Source organism: Erythranthe guttata, chromosome 1 (genome assembly GCF_056151865.1).
Source record: "Erythranthe guttata isolate IM_541 chromosome 1, IM_541, whole genome shotgun sequence".
Taxonomy (NCBI): domain Eukaryota; kingdom Viridiplantae; phylum Streptophyta; class Magnoliopsida; order Lamiales; family Phrymaceae; genus Erythranthe; species Erythranthe guttata.
The window spans coordinates 1,649,110-1,668,381 of NC_142533.1; the positions used below are offsets into that span (position 1 = coordinate 1,649,110).

Below are 19,272 nucleotides of genomic sequence, written 5' to 3' on the forward strand. Positions count from 1 at the left end.
TGTGCTTTAATAGATTTAATTATTACATCAATTGGGCCTTTGTCACAACATTGAATATAATTAATCTAGCCCAACAATGCAATTAATTAGTAATTAGGATTACATTGCTAACCTTATAAACTTCTAATTGTCCTTGTCACAATTTACATTCCACAAATTTGAAAGCGTCAAAAAGTCCCGTAAGAGATGGCTCAACGGTTAAGCAAACGAGCATGCATCAATTGACTGAAAGTCAAATACCTTTTCCAAAGATCATTAGGTCGAGCTTGTCGCACGTGATTATACACGAGTGTAGATTATGATTGACTGGGAATTCTTAAATAGAAAAATAAGATTAGTGTAAAACCAAAAATGTCAAAGTACAAATGTATCAAGTTATAGATAAAGTCAAAGTTCATCCCAATTTAGTACATGCTACATCATGCAGACCATAATTCATTTAAAAAAAAAAACATTCATGTTGGTGTCTAAATAGACTGATGCACACGTCATTATATTATATTTATAACAACATCGAAATTTATTAATGATTTTCTTGGTTGGCAGCATCGATTGAAAAAATTAATTAAATGTGTCATGATCCATTGCATATACATTACGCCACCAAGCAGGCCACATTCTAAATTGTAACATTTTGTTGAATATATTGAATTGTTCTATGATATTTACTTTTATGAAAAAAAAAGAGTATGAATCGGATTGATGTCAGCTACATAAAATTCCAGGTTGGAATAATAAAAGTAGTGCCTTATAACTTTCATATTTTTCAAAGACTCATACAATTTTCATAATATGGATAATATTATTTATTAATATCTTGATTTTGTATTTAATCATAACCCACATCTACATATAATTGTGGCCAACTGCAAAATTAATAGACAAGAGATTGGATCTATTTGTTCTATGATTCTTGATTTTTTTTTCATTTTTTTTGAATTATATTAACTGATATTGTTGAAATATTGAAAACATGGCTTCTGTAATAGCAAAAATGGTAGGAAACAAGAAAATAGTGTTCGAAAAATACGAAATGGGGAAGCTTCTAGGTAAAGGCACTTTCGCGAAGGTGTACGTTGCGAGAAACCTGTCGACGAACGAGTTCGTGGCGATTAAGGTTATCAAGAAAGACGAGGTTATCAAGGACGAGAGAATGATGGAGCAGATCATACGCGAGATCTCCGTCATGCGCCTCGTCCGCCACCCGAACATCGTCGGCCTTAAAGAAGTTATGGCCACCAAGTCCAAGATTTTCTTTGTCATGGAGTACGTCCGCGGCGGCGAGCTCTTCGCCAAGGTGGCGCAAGGCCGCCTCAAGGAGGACGCCGCCCGGTCGTACTTCCAGCAGCTCGTCAGCGCGGTTGACTTTTGCCATAGCCGCGGCGTCTTCCACCGCGACATCAAACCCGAGAATCTCCTCCTCGATGAGAACGGTGACCTCAAGATCTCCGACTTCGGCCTATCCGCCCTCCATGAGCACTCCCCTAATGCCGCCTCTCACTCCGGCGGCGCCGGGAAGCTCCTCCACACCCAGTGTGGGACGCCGGCGTACATCGCGCCGGAGATTCTCGCACGGAAAGGCTACGACGGAGCGAAGGCGGATATTTGGTCGTGCGGCGTCGTTTTGTACGTTCTATTGGCAGGGTTTCTACCTTTCCAAGACGAAAATATCGCCGCCATGTATAGAAAGATTTACAAAGCCGAGTACGAGTGTCCGCCGTGGTTCTCGGCCGAAGCAAAACGTCTACTCTCGAGGCTGCTGGTTCCGGATCCGAGTAAACGGATCTGCATGGCGGGTATAACCCGGGTCATGTGGTTTAGAAAAGGGTTCAAAAGGCCCAACGCGTTCTCCATGCAAGAATCCATGTTCGAGAAATTCGACGAGGAGGAGAAACTCATGAAACACGAGAGGATCAAGAAATCCCCGTCTTCTCCCGCCTTCTTGAACGCCTTCCAGTTCATCTCGTCGATGTCGACCGGACTCTCGACCATGTTCGACGACGACAGGCGAAAACCGGACTCCACTTTCACTTCGCGATGCTCCGCGAAAGTGATCATGGGGAAAATCGAACAAATCGGCAAGAAGTTCGGGTTCAAGGTTGTTAGGACAAAGGACTTCAAATTGAGGCTAGTGGGCCCCGCCGAGGGGCGGAAGGGGCGGCTTTCGGTCACCGCGGAGGTGTTCAAGGTGGCGCCGGAGGTGACGGTGGTGGAGTTCTCGAAACTCGCCGGCGACACGTTGGAGTATATCAAGTTCCGTGAAGAGGATATTCGGCCGGCGTTGAGTGATGTTGTTTGGACTTGGCAATCGTGACTCATTATTATAAAAAAAATATATATATATATAATTTTTTCTGAATTAATATTTGCTAATTAAGCAAAGAGAGTTATTTATTTTGATCATTTTTTTACGATTAATTACTACCCTAATTAAGGGTTATACATGTATTATTTATTTGTGTTGTGTCTCCCACAACTTATTTTTGAGTTTGTTTTGATTTGTTTGGTTCACTTGATGTGATTAATTCATGTACATCACGATGTGTATATATATAATACTATATTTGAAAGACATATTCAAGATCAATAATATATTGGCTGCGGCTATATGCAATACTAATTCCAGTTGTGTAAGACCAAATTAAAGAAAGATTCCAAAAGATTCCATTTTATTAAGATAAAATGACAAATATACCCATAAATTAAATTGACTTTTGTTTGCTCATGCAAGACCAAATAACAAATAATAAAAAAATATGAAACAACTAAATTTCGACATTAAGGTGTCGAATATATGTCCATAAATTCGACACCTTAATGTCGAAATTTAGTAAATTTTGGACTAATTTGCTAACAGTTAAATTTCGACACTAAGGTGTCAATTTTGTACTCCAAAATCGACATCTCAATGTCGATTTTTACCTATAAAATTCGACATGTACATGTCGAAATATGAAACAACTAAATTTCGACATTAAGGTGTCGAATATATGTCCATAAATTCGACACCTTAATGTCGAAATTTAGTATATTTGGACTAATTTACTAACAATTAAATTTCGACACTAAGGTGTCGATTATGTACTAAAAAATCGACATCTCAATGTCGATTTTTGCCTATAAAATTCGACATGTACATGTCGACTGCGTCTGCGCGATTTTTTTTTTGGAAAAACGATATTCTAGCTAAAAAACACATAAATACATAATTTCTTGGATTATTCCACCGTAGATTCTTCTATTTTGATGTCTTATGACTCCATACTTGCCATCTTTGTAAGATTTGTTGAGTTTTGATGATTTTGAATGTTTATGTTTTGTGGGTTTACAGATGAGGAAGAAGAAAGGTTTTGATAGAGAAGATGATAGTTGGTCTTGTGGTTTTGTGATAGGTTTTTTTTTTTTTGTTTTTGAGTTTTTGGTATTGCACATTTGGAATTTTTTATTTTTTTAACAAGTAAGGGTATTATAGTATTTATACATTGAAAATTTTAATTTGGTCTTGCACAAGTGAGATTAGTCTTGCATATAACCACAGCCTAATATATTTTATCATCTTTTATCAATGTAATCATTCATAAATATCAATGTTCTAGAAGTATGTAAGAGTTGTCACAAAAATTATAGACACATTTAAGAACTCCCTAAAACCTCTCAATTGTAATGACTTTGACTTTCTAGAATGTACCTATGATCATTGAGAACTTCTTCGACCCTACACCCGGTAATCGATAAACACTGAGTGGGTCTTCTGCTGGCACGTCTTATTTTCTGTATTTTATAATAATCATAATCTGTAGCGATTTTAGTAAAATATAAAAAATGACACATGGCAAAAGAAGAATCACCCGATGTTTAATCGAAGAAGTCATCATTGAGTTACATTAGTAAATAATTTAGGTTTTGGGCTCTCGGTCTTGAATTTGTCATGTCATTTCTAGTAAGGCTAAGACTTTGGCCCATACAAATTTTATGATCCACATGTTTTGTATTTTACAACAAAAAAAATTCTTAGTTTAATTTTGTGCAACATTTATTTAGTAGCAGTATCATAAAATCGGATTGGACATGACCCGGACAAGTTATTGGGTCTGGGCTGGTTCAACCGGTTTTTTTTTTTTTTTATAATTATTTTATAATTATTTATATTTAATTTTATAGTAAATAAAACATATTTTCTTTTACATTAACTCATTATTCATTTTCAATTGAAACGTAAATCAAACATACTATTATTTTACACACATAACATATCAACACACAAATATTACACCGAATAATTTCAGATATTGCAGAAATCGTAATCTGAAATAATATGTCTTTCGATTTCAAAGTTTTTTATTTTGAATTATTCTTTTTACAAATGTGCACTAAAAAGACGTTGTTTTAGTCATTTAGTTTGTCTATTAAAAACAAATGCACAATTTCAGGAATCTCAAATTTTTTAATCGAGTTTCGATATTACGATGCAACAATCCAAACCAAATCGAATAAGGCAACGATTTGCAGTTTAACTGTTGAGGTGCAAACAATGTCCCACATCGGTTTAATATGGGAAAAATCTATGGTTTATAAGGAGGGGATAGTAACTCCATTGGTATGAGGCCTTTTGGGGAAACCCAAGAGCAAAACTAGTTGGGCCCGGCCCAATCTGGACAATATCATACCAATGTGGAGTTTGTGCTATCCCGACGGGGGCCCAACATTAACTGGGTCAACCGACCGATCCGGTCCGACTTTCAAAACACTGGTTAGTAGGCAAATTCCCCACGAGTACTTTTCTTGGCCAACATAGAAAAGGACAATGAACTAACCAAAGTACAAATTGACACGAAAGTATATGAACTTTCCAAATGTTAGTACAAATAGTTTCTAGCGTATGACGTATTTTTCATGACGTCACCACACAAACATCATCAAAATCGCATCATCATCTCCAATTAAAAAGGGAAATTGGAAATTGTTTAGTCTTTTTTAAGTCATCTTTCACGACTTTAACATGGTTTGTTTGAGAAGAATTTCAATTTGGAAGTCTACGCCAATAGTTGTGACGTGGAAAAAAAGTAAATAAAATTAATTACTAACCACTAAGGTTTGTTGAAAATTGAAACTGGGAAAATTAGCTGTCTGAATTGATTAGGTTCGAATTTTTTAAAATGTCGAATAATTTTAAAGATATATATTTTTCGGAGTAAACTGCAAAAACTACCCCTGTGTAATCCCAAAATAGCAAAAACCCCCCTGTGATAAATAAACTAGCAAAAACCCCCCTGTGAAATTATTTAAATAGCAAAAACCCCCCTATGGAACTATTTGAGGGTTGACTTGATATAAAAAGACACAAATACCCCTGGAGTCTTGCAATTAATAAATTCTTATATTTTATAAATATTTTAATTATTTTATTTAAAAAATAATCAATTTAGTTGTTTACTATTTTTTTTAATTTCTAAACAAATAAATTAAAAAGAATAAATATACATATAATATGTATATATATAAATACATTTTGAGGGTCAATTTTGTCATTTCAAGTCTAAAAAATCAGCTAGGGGGGATTCTGCCTTTGACTAAATTTCACAGGGGGGTTTTTGCTAGTTTATTTATCACAGGGGGGTTTTTGCTATTTCGAGATAACACAGGGGTAGTTTTTGCAGTTTACTCATATTTTTCGATTAGTGATCTTGTAAAGTGGATGACAAAACCACCTTTTAAAATGATATTTAAAATAGTAAAAAGAATAAAAAATTCATTCGTAATGAAAATTTCTCATCAGCATCTGGTGACGACATATGCAATGACGAATGCCTCTTTTTTTTTTTTCTTTTTTGTCACGCTGATGTCACCCCGCGCCTAAGTTTTTTCTTAGTTTGATTATTACTGATTAGTGATTAGTCTTCTATTTTTAATGAATAATCTCATGATACTGGATTAATTAGTAATCTCACTTAATAATAATAATAATAATAATAATAATAATAATAATAATAATAATAATAATTATTATTATTATTATTATTATTATTATTATTATTATTATTATTATTATTATTATTATTATTATTATTATTATTATTATTATTATTATTATTATTATTATTATTATTATTATTATTATTATTATTATTATTATTATTATTATTATTATTATTATTATTATTATTATTATTATTATTATTATTATTATTATTATTATTATTGATATGCCTATTGGTCCAACCCAATAGACCCATATTTACTGGGCAACATGCCCAGTTTAATAGTTATTTCAACAGATGTCCAATCACATTCAAATAAGGTTGTGCCCGATAAATTGATCTCAACCCAATCAATAAAGTATAAATACAACTTAAATTCATTTAATTAAGGTACACTTTTATTATTCAACCGACTCATCTGCTCGTATTCTCTCTACTATTACCGACTATCCGCACGTCTGACTTGATCGTCGGAGGGGTTTTCGCTGGATCAACTCTCGGCTTAGATCACGTGTTTTCTGTTCACATGATTCTTAAGTTAATTAGAGTGTTTCAGGATCATCTAGCTCGTGAGCACGTGACCTACCTTGCTCTCTGAGCTCTTTCTAACCCGATACCCTAAGTAATTTAATAATAACATCATCATTTATCTTTTTAAATTTTTATCAGTAGTAATTAGATTTTGTGCACACCACTTATTCAAATTATTAAAAATTTCACAATAGTACATACCTGTGTGAAATAAATTTTAAGAAAAGTCAATATCCTTATCCAATTCAATAACTCCTACCAACCAACTAGCAACTTATAATTTTACTAAACATATATTGATACATTCGATAAAATACACCGAGTAACTCTTAATCATTGATCTGTACATAATCAATCACACACACATTCATTAATATTTGAGGAAACTTGTATACATGCCCGAAAGAATTAGTCGGATGAAGCTTATTAATAAAATAATTAAGTTTTCAATTTTTTCATATAATTAATATAGCTAGAGATAAATAAATAAAATTAACTCTTCTCAATATTTTTTTAATAATAATTCATAAATCAATAAAATAAAATAAAAAACATGGACACATTCTAGAGTGTAATACAAGGATATGACTTTGTTTGAAGCCGCAATTTCGTGACACTTTCCGACACATAATTAACGTAGACTTGAAAGACTTGACTAAGGTATTAAGATTCTTTTTTCATATTTTTCCGACTATATATATACATCATCTCTTATTATTCATTTTTCCATTCAGTCACTTTGATAAATATATATACATATATCATATTTATATATAAATAAACTATTTCTGCAGAAAAATAAATTCTAAGAATAACCAGAATTCTTGTTATCTTACACAGTTTCGCGAAATGGGAAAACCGTCATCGGAAACGAATCTTTTTATCGACCTCAACGCTCACCCCATGCAAAACCCTACCGAAACTCCGGTGCGCTAATTTTTTTCGGCTTTTTTTTTTTTATATTAATTACGATGTTTTCTTTAATATAGTACGCAGCACTGATTAATCAACGTTCGTTGATTTTCCGTTTCTTGATCTTTAAGAAAGTTTTGTAATACATATATGAGTTTTGACTGCTTATTAAAAAAACAACTGGTTGTGAAGAAATTTGATTTGTCTTTGTACAATTGTTTGCCGTGTGTAATTGTACTTTGAATAACTAATTTGTAAGTATTCATGTAAAATACGATGTTTTCGTTTGCCATATCGGTAATCAACGAACAAAATCGAAAAAAAAGAAATTAACAAACTACGACTTAAACTACGAAATTTATAAAGTTATTGCATAGTATATTGATTTTAAGTTGTATTTATCACGGTGAATATTTAATATTAATATCTCCGATATTTATGCAGACCGATGATCTGATGGAAGAGCTGAATAGGATGAAATGGGAGAACGAGAAACTCAACGGCATGCTTAAAATTGTGCGCAAAAACTACAGCGATTTAATCCAAAAACAATCCGTATCGGAAAACGATGACCACCTCATTACTAATTCCAAGAAAAGAAAATTAGCCGATGAATTTCAAATCGATAATTTTAGTAATCACGGATACTGTATGCCCAAAGAGATCAAATCAAATGTCTCGCGAGTTCATGTACGAATCAACCCATCCGATACGAACCTAGTAAGAATTTAATAATAAATTACATATATATAATAAAAATAATAATTATAAAATACAATTTTTTTAAATAATATAACCTATAGTATATATTATGTGTAACAATTTATAAATTATACAGGTTATAAAAGATGGGTATCAATGGAGAAAATATGGGCAAAAGGTCACTAGAGATAACCCTTCTCCTAGAGCTTATTACAAGTGTTCTTTATCCCCAAATTGCCCTGTCAAGAAGAAGGTGTGACATATATATAAATTTAATTAATTATTATTATTATGGTAAATTGGTAATATAATACAAATTAAATAATGGGAAATTTAATTTTAAATTTTTTTTGTTACATGTTTATTTATGTAATAGGTGCAAAGAAGTGCTAATGATCCATCTCTATTAGTAGCTGTATACGAAGGCCAACACAACCACCACCCCACCGGAGGTGAAATTTCAGTGGCGGCGGCGGCAGGAGGCGGTGGTTCGTCCAGCCCCGGCACAACTCCGGCGAGTCTTGATCTGACGGACCCAATAATATGTAGCCGAATGCAAAATGCTATCGCCGAGAAAATGGTTTCTTCTTTGACAAGAAACGACAGCTTCACAGCTGCGCTGGCCGAAGCTATAGCTGGCAGAATCTTGAACGATGAATCGGAAGATAATTATAATGATTGTTTTTCGACGTAATTAATCAAGAGCTTTCGTCTTCCGAATTTCTGCTTCTTATTGTGATTTCTTCTTCTCAAACTCCAGTTGCTTGCAGTTCTCGTCACGAGCCCGTCGAAACATCCTCACAAAATTTAGCAAATTCGAGACAACTGCATAAGAGAATAATATCCGACGACAGATTTTCTAAAATGTAATGTAATTTCTATTATAATAATGCCAAGAAGACAAGATAATTAATTAACACGTACGCGTTAGTTAATTACCTTGTTCGAAGGTGCAACGAGCCGGATCTTCCCCAAAATAAATAGCCAATGCATCTGCATTTCTTCCCTAAAACAAAATCAAAAAATTCATCGGATTAATTACTAGCCATATCCGTCGAATCGATCGATAACTAAACCCCATAAATTAATTTAATTACCACTCCGGAATAAAGTGAAGCCAGAGATCTCACTTCCACTTCAGCCGAGACGAAAAAATCCTTCAACGTCTAAAATTTTTCCCGTAAAATAACGATTTAGCTACAAGAAAACTAACAAGTCGATCGACTTAGATAATAAATTTATATAATTAAGTTATTACCTTGCAGAAGTATTCCGACACGGCACCATCTTTTTCCGATGCGGTTAGTTCTTGCTCAACTTTTTCGAGCCCTTTTCTAATAGCTTGCATTTCCTCTGCCAAATGCTTTAGTTGAATCTGCAATCGATCGAAGATCACCATGTAAAAGTATCACAATATTATTCTATAGAATATTCCATATAGTTATATATATACCTTTGTTGCAGCCTCTAAACTAACTAGGTCTTCATGAAAATCCAAGACTTCCGGCAACTTTGCTGTAAGAACCTATACATATTGATTCGACACAACCGCCAAAAAAAAAAACTTAATTCGACACAACCGCCAAAAAAAAAAAAATTAATTCCAAATATAAGTATCGGAATATGACCGGTTAATACCTTGCACAAATAGTGCATGAGAGTTATCTTATTGTTTCGAGCTCTCGTTTCAGTAAGTTTTAGAAGACTGTCCAGGCGAAATCCAACAGCCGAACCTGAGAAACGGAAGTAATATTTTACAGTATTACAAAAAAAATAAAAATAAAAACTAGATTGATAAAATATCGAGCACGAGAAGTAAATTGATTTTCATACACACCTCTTGCCGTGCCTTGATTTAAAGCATTACCCAATGAAAGGATAGTTTGCATGATTCTCTTCAACTTCACAGAATTCCTGACCTGATTAAATAAATAAAAAATCATTTTCAGGGGACGACATTTGTCGTTAGAACACGAGAAAGTAAAAACGAGCAAAATTGCTAAATTACTTGCCTCTTCAGATGCAGAATTTACTATATTCAAACTCGTACCCAAATCTGATATCTGCACGTGAAATGGACAAATTTTTAAAATTTTTAATTCGAAAAACAGAGAAAGTTTAGTGAATAATTTCACGAAAATTACGTATTTTCTTACCTGGGAAAAGAAATGAATTTTAAAAGAGAAAACTCTTAGCTTAGACTCGACACGTGGGACTTTCATCAACTCCATGAAAAACTGTAATAAAATGGGAATTAAGACAATGTTTTAAGGTTGTAAGAACGTGTTTACGAGAAACGAGAGAATAATCGTATCTATACCTGCTCACATTTTCCGAGTTTCTCCTTGTCACCTTTGTAGTTCTGAAAGAAGAAATGTAATTGTAAATTTATAAATAATGCCTCCACTAAGATTTATTGTACAATTCGATAATATTGAGTGAAGAAAGTAATCGAATCACTCAGAAACAAACAAATACCTTAAGGAGTTCTATTTCGTCTTTGGTTGGACAAAATTTTATAAGATTATCGACCTGATCGATGTCCAATGCCGAGTCATCCAAAGCAAGTACCGAATTCTGTTTTTGAAGGGAAAAAAAAATCGATTTTTTTAGAGCGATAAAGCGTTGAAATTTCAGAAGTAATTAACTTTTAAGACGAGTGATTTAATATAACTATGCATGATCATGCATTTCAAGAACAGAGATATATAGTGAAAGTTATTTCGAGGTTAAGCCTACCATCAAATCTGACAAAGGAACCTTAACTTTTGTCAGCATGATTTCACAATTGTACGCCCTTCGTAGCTCAATCTGCAGGGGGGGGGGGCGACAAACCGGAAATTTAAGTAGAAAGTAACATATAAGCATTATATTTCAGTCCAAAATAATATTTCGACGTACCAGATGAACTTTATCAGGTCTGAGCGGCCCCGAGCCACGCCTGTTTGTTTTTCCGGTGGGGCCCACATGATCCGAGTTCGAAACAGTTGCCGAGAAAAGACTCTCGAGTTCGGACATGTCTAACTCAGGAGCTCTAAAAAATGAAATATAAGAGAAAATAAATTTTGTTAACAATGTTTGGTTATATATATGAGACGAAGATAGTATATATAATAACATACTTTGAAGCCTCGTCGGGTTTTTGTGCCTCAGCCCATAGGCTGCCCTGCATAGCTCTAGTGAGCTTCAACCAGTGATACGGTTTGAGGGATGTCTTCTTTAATTGGGAATTAGTCCTTGTACTTGTCCTTAATTGCAACTTCCCCTTTGCACACGAAGGAGGAGTACTAATAGACGATGAATGCAGCTGCAAAGAAGGGCTGCTGGATTTTGATAAACCATGCAAAGGCGGAGATTCCTTCTTGACGAAACTTGGAGGGCATGGCGGTGGAGGTGCTGCACATCTAGCGGTGGAAAGTTTTGCCGATGCGGCAAATTGAGATGGAGGTGGTGGTGGTGGTGGTGATGGAGTAAGAGGAGGGACAATTGCCACATTCGAAGGTGGTGGTATTGGAGGCGGCGGTGGTGGTGGAGGTGGAGTAAGAGGAGGCACAATTGCCACATTCGAAGAAGGTGGTGGTGGTAGTGGTGGTGGTGGTGGAGTAAGAGGAGGCACAATTACCACATCTGAAGAAGGTGGTATTGGTGGCGGTGGTGTTGGAGGTGGAGGTGGTGGTGGAGTAAAAGGAGGCACAATTACCACTTTTGAAGAAGGTGGTATTGGTGGCGGAGGTGGTGGAGGTGGAGGTGGTGGTGATAGTGGAGTAAGAGAAGTCACAATTGCCACATTCGAAGAAGGTGGTATTGGTGGCGGTGGTGGTGGAGGTGGTGGAGGTGGTGGAGTAAGAGGAGGCACAATTGCCACATTCGAAGAAGGTGGTATTGGTGGCGGTGGTGGTGGAGGTGGTGGTGGTGGTGGTGGAGTAAGAGGAGGCACAATTGCCACATTCGAAGAAGGTGGTATTGGTGGCGGTGGTGGTGGAGGTGGTGGTGGTGGTGGTGGTGGTGGAGTAAGAGGAGGCATAATTGCCACATTCGAAGAAGGTGGTGGTGGTGGCGGAGATCGTGGTGGTGGTGGTGGTGGAGATCGTGGTGGTGGTGGAGGGGGAGGAGGAGGAGACAAAGAAGATTGAGGGATTGATGAATAAACTAGTTTGTTGTTATTAAATTCAGCATGGTCATGCAGCAGAGCTGTAATCCCAAGAAGCGAGGGTGCACGGTATCTCGAGAGAGCTAAGGTGGAACCTTGCAATGAATTCGAACACGACGATGGATTAATAGGTAGTGAAGTTTGAGTGCCGTCCATTTCCGAGAAAAGAACCTAAACCAAACTAAAAACAACAAAGACAAACACTTAATTCAAACCTTCAAAAGATGTACACATGGCCTTCATTTCAAAAACAAAAATGCAAGGAAAGATATACATACCTTCAAATACACTTGACCACCACCTTGTACATAGCAGTTGATGTCAATTTTTCGAATACGAAAGGCCTCGTTTTTACGGTTTCGAGTTTGAATGAGCGAATATTCCGATATAGGATAACTTCTAAATGAGCTATTCGCAACATATTTACAGGCGAATCGAGTACTTCACTTTGAGATACATTTAGCAATATTTAACCCGAGATATTCCAAACAAATTAAATCTATATTTTCAAGAACATTTAATCAAACTTAAAAAATAAAGCAAATTAAACAACAGCAACATACCTAATCAAAAAGGGCCACCTCCAATCGCCCCCAAATTAAAGACAAACCCTTACAAATTTCTTGAAACACACACACACACACACACACACACATTGCAATAAAACAGCAGCCCCAATCACATTTAATACACGTGCACAAAAATTCAGAAGACAAGTAGATGTGAACAATGAGAATGTATATTCTTTAAATTCAAGAAAATGGAGTCAGAAACTAGTGTGTGATTCTTGATTTTGCTGGGAATGTAAGGAACACTTATTTCTCTTACATGTGGAACATTTCTTCATCTTCACACTTTACTGTGTGTCTGTTGTGTGTCTCTAGCTACTCTACAGAATAACTTGGCTTTCAATGGGAGTAACCAAAAAAAGAGAGAGAGAGAGAGAGAGAGAGAGTGGGAAAAAGGGTGTTCAATTTTTTTTTTTTCTGTCTTTCTTAAAAGAGTGCCAGATTTTGATTTTGTTTAAGCAAAGTGTTTTAAGAGAATAAATTAAACTAAATCTGTGACTGTGTGTTTGTCTGAATGTTCTCATTATACTCATTCTCTAGTCACTTTCATTAATTTTCATGCGCACGTGTTCCCAAAAATTTTTTTGGGGTAAATTACAGCAAACCCCCTAAAGTAAGGTCAAATTACGAAAAAACCCCATCTTGTTTTGATAATTACAACTAGCTCCCTAAACTATGAATCTTGTTACACGTCCACCTTTGTGGCGTTCAATTTAGTGGAATCTTCTATATTATGCTGAATATTCTTCGGTTCGTACCCGTTTTACCCCATTCGAGCTCCACATTTTAAAACAAGATGTTCATAAAATGTGTCTCTTTCTTTGTAAATATCAGATTGTGGTTCATCATAAACAACATTTTTGTACAAAACGATTACAAATTAGGAAACATTCCTCAGAATCTAGAAAATTATATTGAATTTGAAACCATAAGGATGGAGGTGTAAGAAGACTCATAGTTAAGGGGTTTAGCTACAATTACCGAAATAAGAGAGGTTTTTTGTAATTTGACCTATTAATTTTTTATTTTATTTTTTTGAAGTATACAATAACCAAAATGACATCAGAAAACATTTATCTGCTTCATAAAACTTATTCAAATACAACAAATATGTCTGTCATGATAATTAAGACGATTAAAAGGGATTAATTAATCGAGTCGACGAAGAAGGTACTCGACCTGAACAAATTTCGTCAAAGGAATCACCCAATCTCCATACAATCGAGCAACTACAGATGGATCAACCTTATATTTGCCATGATTATTATTTTGTTCAAGTTCCACCACATCTTGTCCGAACACTGTCGCTTTCTTTTCCACTCGTTTCTTGATCACTTCTTCAACGCTTTCGAACGTCAATAGTTTCATTAAACCATCCCTATCCTGCTCGACCCACAAGTTCATCCATAATACATACAAAATATTTCAAAAAAAAAATTAATAATAATTTTAATTTTTTTTTTAATATATATACCTTAGCACGTATAGCCGGAACATAGTCATCAGGGGCATTCCGGAACTTAACCTCGGCCACGAATTTCCCAAAGTGAATCCTTCTAGAGAGAGCCTTCAAGAAGAAATTAAATGCTATCTCAAAATTGGAATTAATGTAAAATGATTTCTAATTACCAATGCAATTTTTGCTTCCTTTTTTTTATTTTTTTTATTTTTAAATTTACCTGCAAACAGTCGAGATCGCTGGCTGCAGTGGCGGTATAGTTCCCGTCATCTCCCTTAGTAGCGATCAGAGGAAGTAAATTCTTGAGATACAAGTTTAGTATTTTCTCGTTTATATTAATGCAAGCTCCTTGAGGATGCAATACCTGTATTAATTATAATCGAAATCAGTTTCTACATTAAAAAAGGATATAACTTTCGTTTTTTTAATCTGATTAATTCTTACCTGTGTAGGGTTATAATTAGGAAGCGAGCCCGGCAGCGGAGACGGTAGATTATCGGGGAAAAAAGCATTCTCTTCTGGTGAAGTATATCGACCAGTCTACAAACAAAACCGCGACAGATGAATCAAAGGGTGCAAAATACTAAAACACAAAATGAAATCATAAATGTATTTTCCCACCGAAAATATTGATCGTCCCGCATTCAAAAGCATTGGGTTTATACGAACAACAATTACATGTACCGTTCGAGCTGAACAAGCATAGATAAATCTTATTGTACTTCGTTTGAAATCTTATTGTACCTCGTTTGGTTCCCAAGATAAGATTATACACAAATTATATAACTGGACTATAACCAATATCATAAGCCGAGAGATAAGAGCTCGTTTTTTTTTCCGTAACTTCGGGCTGGCCGGAAAAAAATGTTGCACTAATCAAACATCAACTAACCCTAATTATTAATTAACCATAACTTATCTTACCAACTATTGATCACAATGCAAGTGCCACTTAATGTTTTTCTCTCACTCATTATTTTTAGGGCAAATTACGGCCACCCCTGAGGTAAGCTCAAATTACGAAAAAACCCCACATCTTTGAATAATTACAACCCATAAACATCTATATATCAGATCATGGGACAAAACGAATCCACACAAACAGAGACATGTATATATAGATACATATGCATGTATGTATGTACATCTGGTTGTATAAACAATATACCTTGGCCTGAAGAGATTCGGATTCCTTAAGAAAGAAGTGGGACAGAGAAGAAGGAGGAGACGAAGCACAGGGGATCGTGACGTCATCATCGTACAAGAGTGTATTAATTGGGTACTTTGATCTCTCAATTAGAGAGAAGATAATGGTGTCTTCTTGTCTGACCAAGCTCTTCCTCAGCGATTCAAGATTCAGCAAAGTGTCGAGATATTTGCCTTGTGATCCCATTTCAGATTCAGCCATTGATTTTTTATGAAAGAAGAAAAATGGGTTTCGGGGATGAACTTATAATTAGGTCTGTTTTGGATAGCAGATGATGGTGCAATAACAATGGCAGATCTGTGTCTGAAGGCAGGTGAAACGGAGAAGATGGATATGTAGTAAAGTAATTTAAATTTTTTTTTTTTTTTTTTTTTTGTGTGTGATAAAATATTTAAAGTTTTTTGAAGTGGGAAAAAAGTGAGGTTTAGTGTGCACGGCAGATTTGGGATAATGTTTTTTTTTAAGGCACGTAAAAGTAGTGCGTGGACTTCATTGACTTGATTTTTTATTTTTTTTTAATTGTAATTTGGTAATAGTGTATATTTGGCAAAAATAAGTTTTTTAGTCATTTATGTTTGCTAATTGGGAGTTTTAGTCTATCATGTTTTAAAATCAGAATTTTAGTCCTGTAAGTTATAAAAGTTGGGAATTTTGGTCCCGTGACCTGCTATAACAGGTATTGTGATGGTTGTTGGATGAATTGACATTTAATTTATAAAAATAAATAGATTAAAATCAAATTAGGTGATGTGGTAAATGAGTTAAATTGGTTTTGGAGAGAAGTTTGATTCTCGATGTCAAAGACACAGAATAATGATAAATATTTAATATATTAATTTATATATTTATTTAATATTATATTTTTGCACATCATCTAGTTTATTTTTAATCGATTTATTTTTATAAATTAAATGCCAACGCATTCAATCAACCATTGACTAACCTGTTATAGCAGGTCATAGGACCAAAGTTCTCAACTTTTGAAACTTACAAGACTAAAATTCTGATTTTCAAACATGATGGACTAAAACTCCCAACTAGCAAACTTACAGGACTAAAAAACTCATTTTGCCATATATATTTTATGGCAAATTTATTCTCAAATAAATAACTGTAACAATAAGACAAAGATGAAGAACATTCGAGATTGCGTGGTTCAGATCGGTATAATTCTACATTCACGGGAACAACAATGCCGGCTTCTTTGTTTTCTAACAACCAATGGAGATTACAAGTTCACAATGAAGATTTCTTATTACTTTAAAAAGTGTTTAACTACTGAAATTGTGTATCTCTCGATGCCTTCTCTTGTCCACCGTACCAATTAAGAATTATATACTTCTTCAAATCTAACCAACGCACGTGATTTTTGAAACCGTTTTTAGCTGCAGAATAACAAGTTGTTGAAACAACTCTTCTGTCAGCTTAGCTTGTAAAAAGGAGAAGTGCAATGTCTACAGTATATTACTGAAGACGGTCTAATATATAAAACTTGGCAAAAATGATTTTCGAGCTAAATGTCCTTTAAAATAAACTTAGCCAAACGGGCTTTAAGTTTTTCTTTAGTGATTAAAATGTCGAACTAAATTTCATTTAGGATATTCAAAAAAGATAAAATAAATAAATAAAAGTTATAGGACCGAACCTTAATTAGGGCATCTCCAATAAAGTCTCCAAATTGAATCTTCAAATTCTGTTCTGGAGACCCAAATAGAGATCCGGTAAAATTTTGGGCCGGACCAATGCCCCTCAGCAAGACCGGAGATCTCTTAATTAAGGGCTATCCAATTATTAGGGCACACAATAAATACCCAATTCTTGAAAAACGTGAAAACGGGTGGTCCAATTTTTCAAATATTTCCCGCCATTTCAAGATTTTTGAAATGACGGAGGTGGCTTCGATTCTGTTCAATTCCGCACCCAGCTGTCACTCTCAGCCCGTGATCGAATTTTTGCAGATCACCAAACACTCTGCCGATTTTCTTCCCACATTTAATGGGAAAACTTAAATCCGAAGCTTCGAATTTTGAATGCCCTTTTCATTTAATTTTTGCATGTTGCCGTGAATTTATTATTTGTTCCACACAATCATCAGTTTTTCTTCCTATATAAGAGCACACTATGTGGGCAGATTTGAAATTGAGATTGCTTCCAAATGAGCTGCGATGGGTATTACAGCGACGCCTCTGTTGCGGCGGCGGGGAGGCGGCGGAGAAGAGGAGAAACCTGCCGGAGCTTCACTTGTATATCTCCCTGGTTTATCTTCTGGCGTCGGTCGAGGAGTTCGAGAAACAGATTCCCCGGCAGCAAATGGGAAGAGAAGGAGAAATTTGGGGGAAATTCGAAATTAGGTCTACAGAGAAAAAATGAGATTGTGAAAGGGGGTTCGACAAATCACGAGGCGTCTTCTTCATCCATTGAAGATGTTTTAGGTAATTTCAATTTTTTGTTCCCCTTTTTCGATTTTGATTTCGATTTCAATTTTGATTTCGGTTCGAAGGTATATCCAACATTTTTTTTCCTTCTATAATTACGTTGTTCAGCGGAATCGGGGAAAGAGGCATCTTTCAACCTGGGAGTTGGATTCGGCGTAATTTACGTTGTTCGAAACGAGCTTAACAAGATGGCCGAGTTGCGGAAAAGAATCGAATTACTGCTTCAGGACTTCCAGAATCAAGAGAAGAATCCACTTTCCACGCCCTCGAAATCCAGGATTTCTTCTTCGTCATTCTCAAACACCGCTGTAGTAGAAAATCACTGCCCTGAAAAACACGATTTCGATCAGCATTTTACTTCGGAAAATATCGCTCACCCTGAAACTGGTTTTGGTAGTCGTCGATATAGAAGGGAGAAAAGCTCGAGAGTGGATCAAATGGAAGCAGAATTCGAAGCCGAGTTGGATCACTTGCAACACCAAATGGATGCTGAATTATTTTCTAATTACTCAGAACAGCAATTTTCCGAGGTAAAATTAACGAGTCTTTTCATTACTTTCAATTAAAAGTTCAATTATTAAAACTGAGCCTAAAAAAGCCCGCATGATTACGTATTTCATTCTGAATCTTTGAAGCTCGATTTGCAGGTCAACGTGGAGGAGGAACGTGGTCCTGAATTTAGCGACAACGTGTGCTTTGAAGAAGCTAACAATGTTATTCACGAGCTAGGTAACGATGGGTACTATGGGGTTTCTCCGAGAGAACTCGAGAGAAAATTGCACGAACTCTTGGAAGCAAGGCAGCAAGAAAGGATAATCGAGCTCGAATCGGCTTTAGAATATGCTATGCAAGAGCTTGACGAGAGAGAAAGAGAGATTTGCTGGTGGAGAGAAACTGCCCGCCTCGTTTCTCGGAACCTTCCGAGCATCTCCGGAATGTTCCAACAGAAGAAACAAGCTTTTCGCTGTACGGAACGACCTGGATTTGAAGTTCGAGAGATTGGTAAGGGTTTTCGTAGAGAACTCGACGTGTGATTATCTGTGGTCAACACTGTGGTTGACTAGTCGTAGCACTCTCATTCTTGTGCGTGTGTTGTAAGGCCATCATTATTATAAGGTCAATTAGTATTAATGTTGTTATTAATATTGTTGTTTTATGTGTGATATCTAAGAAGAGGAGGAAAAAGGTTGGGGAGCAAAATTTGAATTTTTAGAAAGTTCAAGCACTTGTTTAGAAATATTGATGTTTGTAGGGGGTGAAAATGAGATATCGGTTAATAAAATGTGGTTAGGCACCTTCTTGATGCCTTTTGAATTTAGACATTATTCA

General features: G+C 35.4%; 5 protein-coding genes across 7 annotated transcripts; 3 read left to right on the plus strand and 2 right to left on the minus strand.

Moving 5' to 3' along the window:
• Positions 1-788: 788 nt before the first annotated feature.
• Positions 789-2,596, plus strand: LOC105975206 (CBL-interacting serine/threonine-protein kinase 5). The gene has a single exon (XM_013000381.2). The coding sequence runs from the start codon at positions 974-976 to the stop codon at positions 2,312-2,314; it is 1,341 nt and encodes a 446-aa protein (XP_012855835.2). The 5' UTR covers positions 789-973; the 3' UTR covers positions 2,315-2,596.
• A 4,638-nt stretch (positions 2,597-7,234) lies between these two features.
• On the plus strand, positions 7,235-9,022 carry LOC105975157 (putative WRKY transcription factor 40). 2 transcript variants are annotated; one of them, XM_088815800.1, is made up of 4 exons: positions 7,235-7,436; positions 7,866-8,141; positions 8,260-8,376; positions 8,500-9,022. In XM_088815800.1, exons 1-4 carry the CDS (start codon positions 7,359-7,361, stop codon positions 8,815-8,817), a joined length of 789 nt encoding a protein of 262 aa, XP_088671926.1. In that variant the 5' UTR covers positions 7,235-7,358; the 3' UTR covers positions 8,818-9,022. The 2 variants fall into 2 exon arrangements, with proteins under 2 accessions (XP_088671926.1, XP_088671931.1); XM_088815805.1 differs by having other exon boundaries at positions 7,244-7,436; positions 7,866-8,111.
• LOC105975158 (Actin-binding FH2/DRF autoregulatory protein) lies at positions 8,391-13,336 on the minus strand. 2 transcript variants are annotated; one of them, XM_088815777.1, is made up of 16 exons: positions 12,824-13,336; positions 12,552-12,681; positions 11,246-12,454; positions 11,025-11,157; positions 10,863-10,934; positions 10,602-10,700; positions 10,444-10,485; positions 10,280-10,360; positions 10,136-10,186; positions 9,961-10,042; positions 9,762-9,856; positions 9,577-9,648; positions 9,382-9,498; positions 9,221-9,289; positions 9,063-9,129; positions 8,391-8,948 (listed from the first exon to the last, which is right to left on the minus strand). In XM_088815777.1, exons 3-16 carry the CDS (start codon positions 12,427-12,429, stop codon positions 8,854-8,856), a joined length of 2,259 nt encoding a protein of 752 aa, XP_088671903.1. In that variant the 5' UTR covers positions 12,430-12,454; positions 12,552-12,681; positions 12,824-13,336; the 3' UTR covers positions 8,391-8,853. The 2 variants fall into 2 exon arrangements, with proteins under 2 accessions (XP_088671903.1, XP_088671904.1); XM_088815778.1 differs by lacking the exons at positions 9,221-9,289; positions 12,824-13,336 and having other exon boundaries at positions 8,825-8,948; positions 12,552-12,679.
• A 563-nt stretch (positions 13,337-13,899) lies between these two features.
• On the minus strand, positions 13,900-15,934 carry CM2 (chorismate mutase 2). The gene is made up of 5 exons (XM_013000573.2): positions 15,470-15,934; positions 14,746-14,841; positions 14,522-14,665; positions 14,317-14,409; positions 13,900-14,225 (listed from the first exon to the last, which is right to left on the minus strand). The coding sequence occupies exons 1-5, from the start codon at positions 15,707-15,709 to the stop codon at positions 13,992-13,994; spliced, it is 807 nt and encodes a 268-aa protein (XP_012856027.2). The 5' UTR covers positions 15,710-15,934; the 3' UTR covers positions 13,900-13,991.
• Positions 15,935-17,426: 1,492 nt separating this feature from the next.
• Positions 17,427-19,261, plus strand: LOC105975378 (protein POLAR LOCALIZATION DURING ASYMMETRIC DIVISION AND REDISTRIBUTION). The gene is made up of 3 exons (XM_013000574.2): positions 17,427-17,940; positions 18,052-18,473; positions 18,591-19,261. The coding sequence occupies exons 1-3, from the start codon at positions 17,664-17,666 to the stop codon at positions 18,975-18,977; spliced, it is 1,086 nt and encodes a 361-aa protein (XP_012856028.1). The 5' UTR covers positions 17,427-17,663; the 3' UTR covers positions 18,978-19,261.
• The last annotated feature ends 11 nt before the right edge of the window (positions 19,262-19,272 follow it).

What these genes read in the sequence shown, in the direction of transcription:
- LOC105975158 (XM_088815777.1), bottom strand. Translation starts at nt 12,429, where the DNA reads ATGGACGGCACTCAAACTTCACTACCTATTAATCCATCGTCGTGTTCG. An exon ending in AAACCCGACGAGGCTTCAAA is followed by an intron (nt 11,158 to 11,245) that starts GTATGTTATTAT and finishes TTCATTTTTTAG; the next exon opens with AGCTCCTGAGTTAGACATGT. An exon ending in TCATGCACTATTTGTGCAAG is followed by an intron (nt 9,649 to 9,761) that starts GTATTAACCGGT and finishes CAATATGTATAG; the next exon opens with GTTCTTACAGCAAAGTTGCC.
- LOC105975206 (XM_013000381.2), top strand. Translation starts at nt 974, where the DNA reads ATGGCTTCTGTAATAGCAAAAATGGTAGGAAACAAGAAAATAGTGTTC.
- LOC105975157 (XM_088815800.1), top strand. Translation starts at nt 7,359, where the DNA reads ATGGGAAAACCGTCATCGGAAACGAATCTTTTTATCGACCTCAACGCT. An exon ending in AAAACCCTACCGAAACTCCG is followed by an intron (nt 7,437 to 7,865) that starts GTGCGCTAATTT and finishes ATATTTATGCAG; the next exon opens with ACCGATGATCTGATGGAAGA. An exon ending in ACCCATCCGATACGAACCTA is followed by an intron (nt 8,142 to 8,259) that starts GTAAGAATTTAA and finishes TAAATTATACAG; the next exon opens with GTTATAAAAGATGGGTATCA.
- CM2 (XM_013000573.2), bottom strand. Translation starts at nt 15,709, where the DNA reads ATGGCTGAATCTGAAATGGGATCACAAGGCAAATATCTCGACACTTTG. An exon ending in CCGAATCTCTTCAGGCCAAG is followed by an intron (nt 14,842 to 15,469) that starts GTATATTGTTTA and finishes TTTTGTTTGTAG; the next exon opens with ACTGGTCGATATACTTCACC. An exon ending in TTCCGGCTATACGTGCTAAG is followed by an intron (nt 14,226 to 14,316) that starts GTATATATATTA and finishes TGGGTCGAGCAG; the next exon opens with GATAGGGATGGTTTAATGAA.
- LOC105975378 (XM_013000574.2), top strand. Translation starts at nt 17,664, where the DNA reads ATGAGCTGCGATGGGTATTACAGCGACGCCTCTGTTGCGGCGGCGGGG. An exon ending in ATCCATTGAAGATGTTTTAG is followed by an intron (nt 17,941 to 18,051) that starts GTAATTTCAATT and finishes TACGTTGTTCAG; the next exon opens with CGGAATCGGGGAAAGAGGCA. An exon ending in CAGAACAGCAATTTTCCGAG is followed by an intron (nt 18,474 to 18,590) that starts GTAAAATTAACG and finishes CTCGATTTGCAG; the next exon opens with GTCAACGTGGAGGAGGAACG.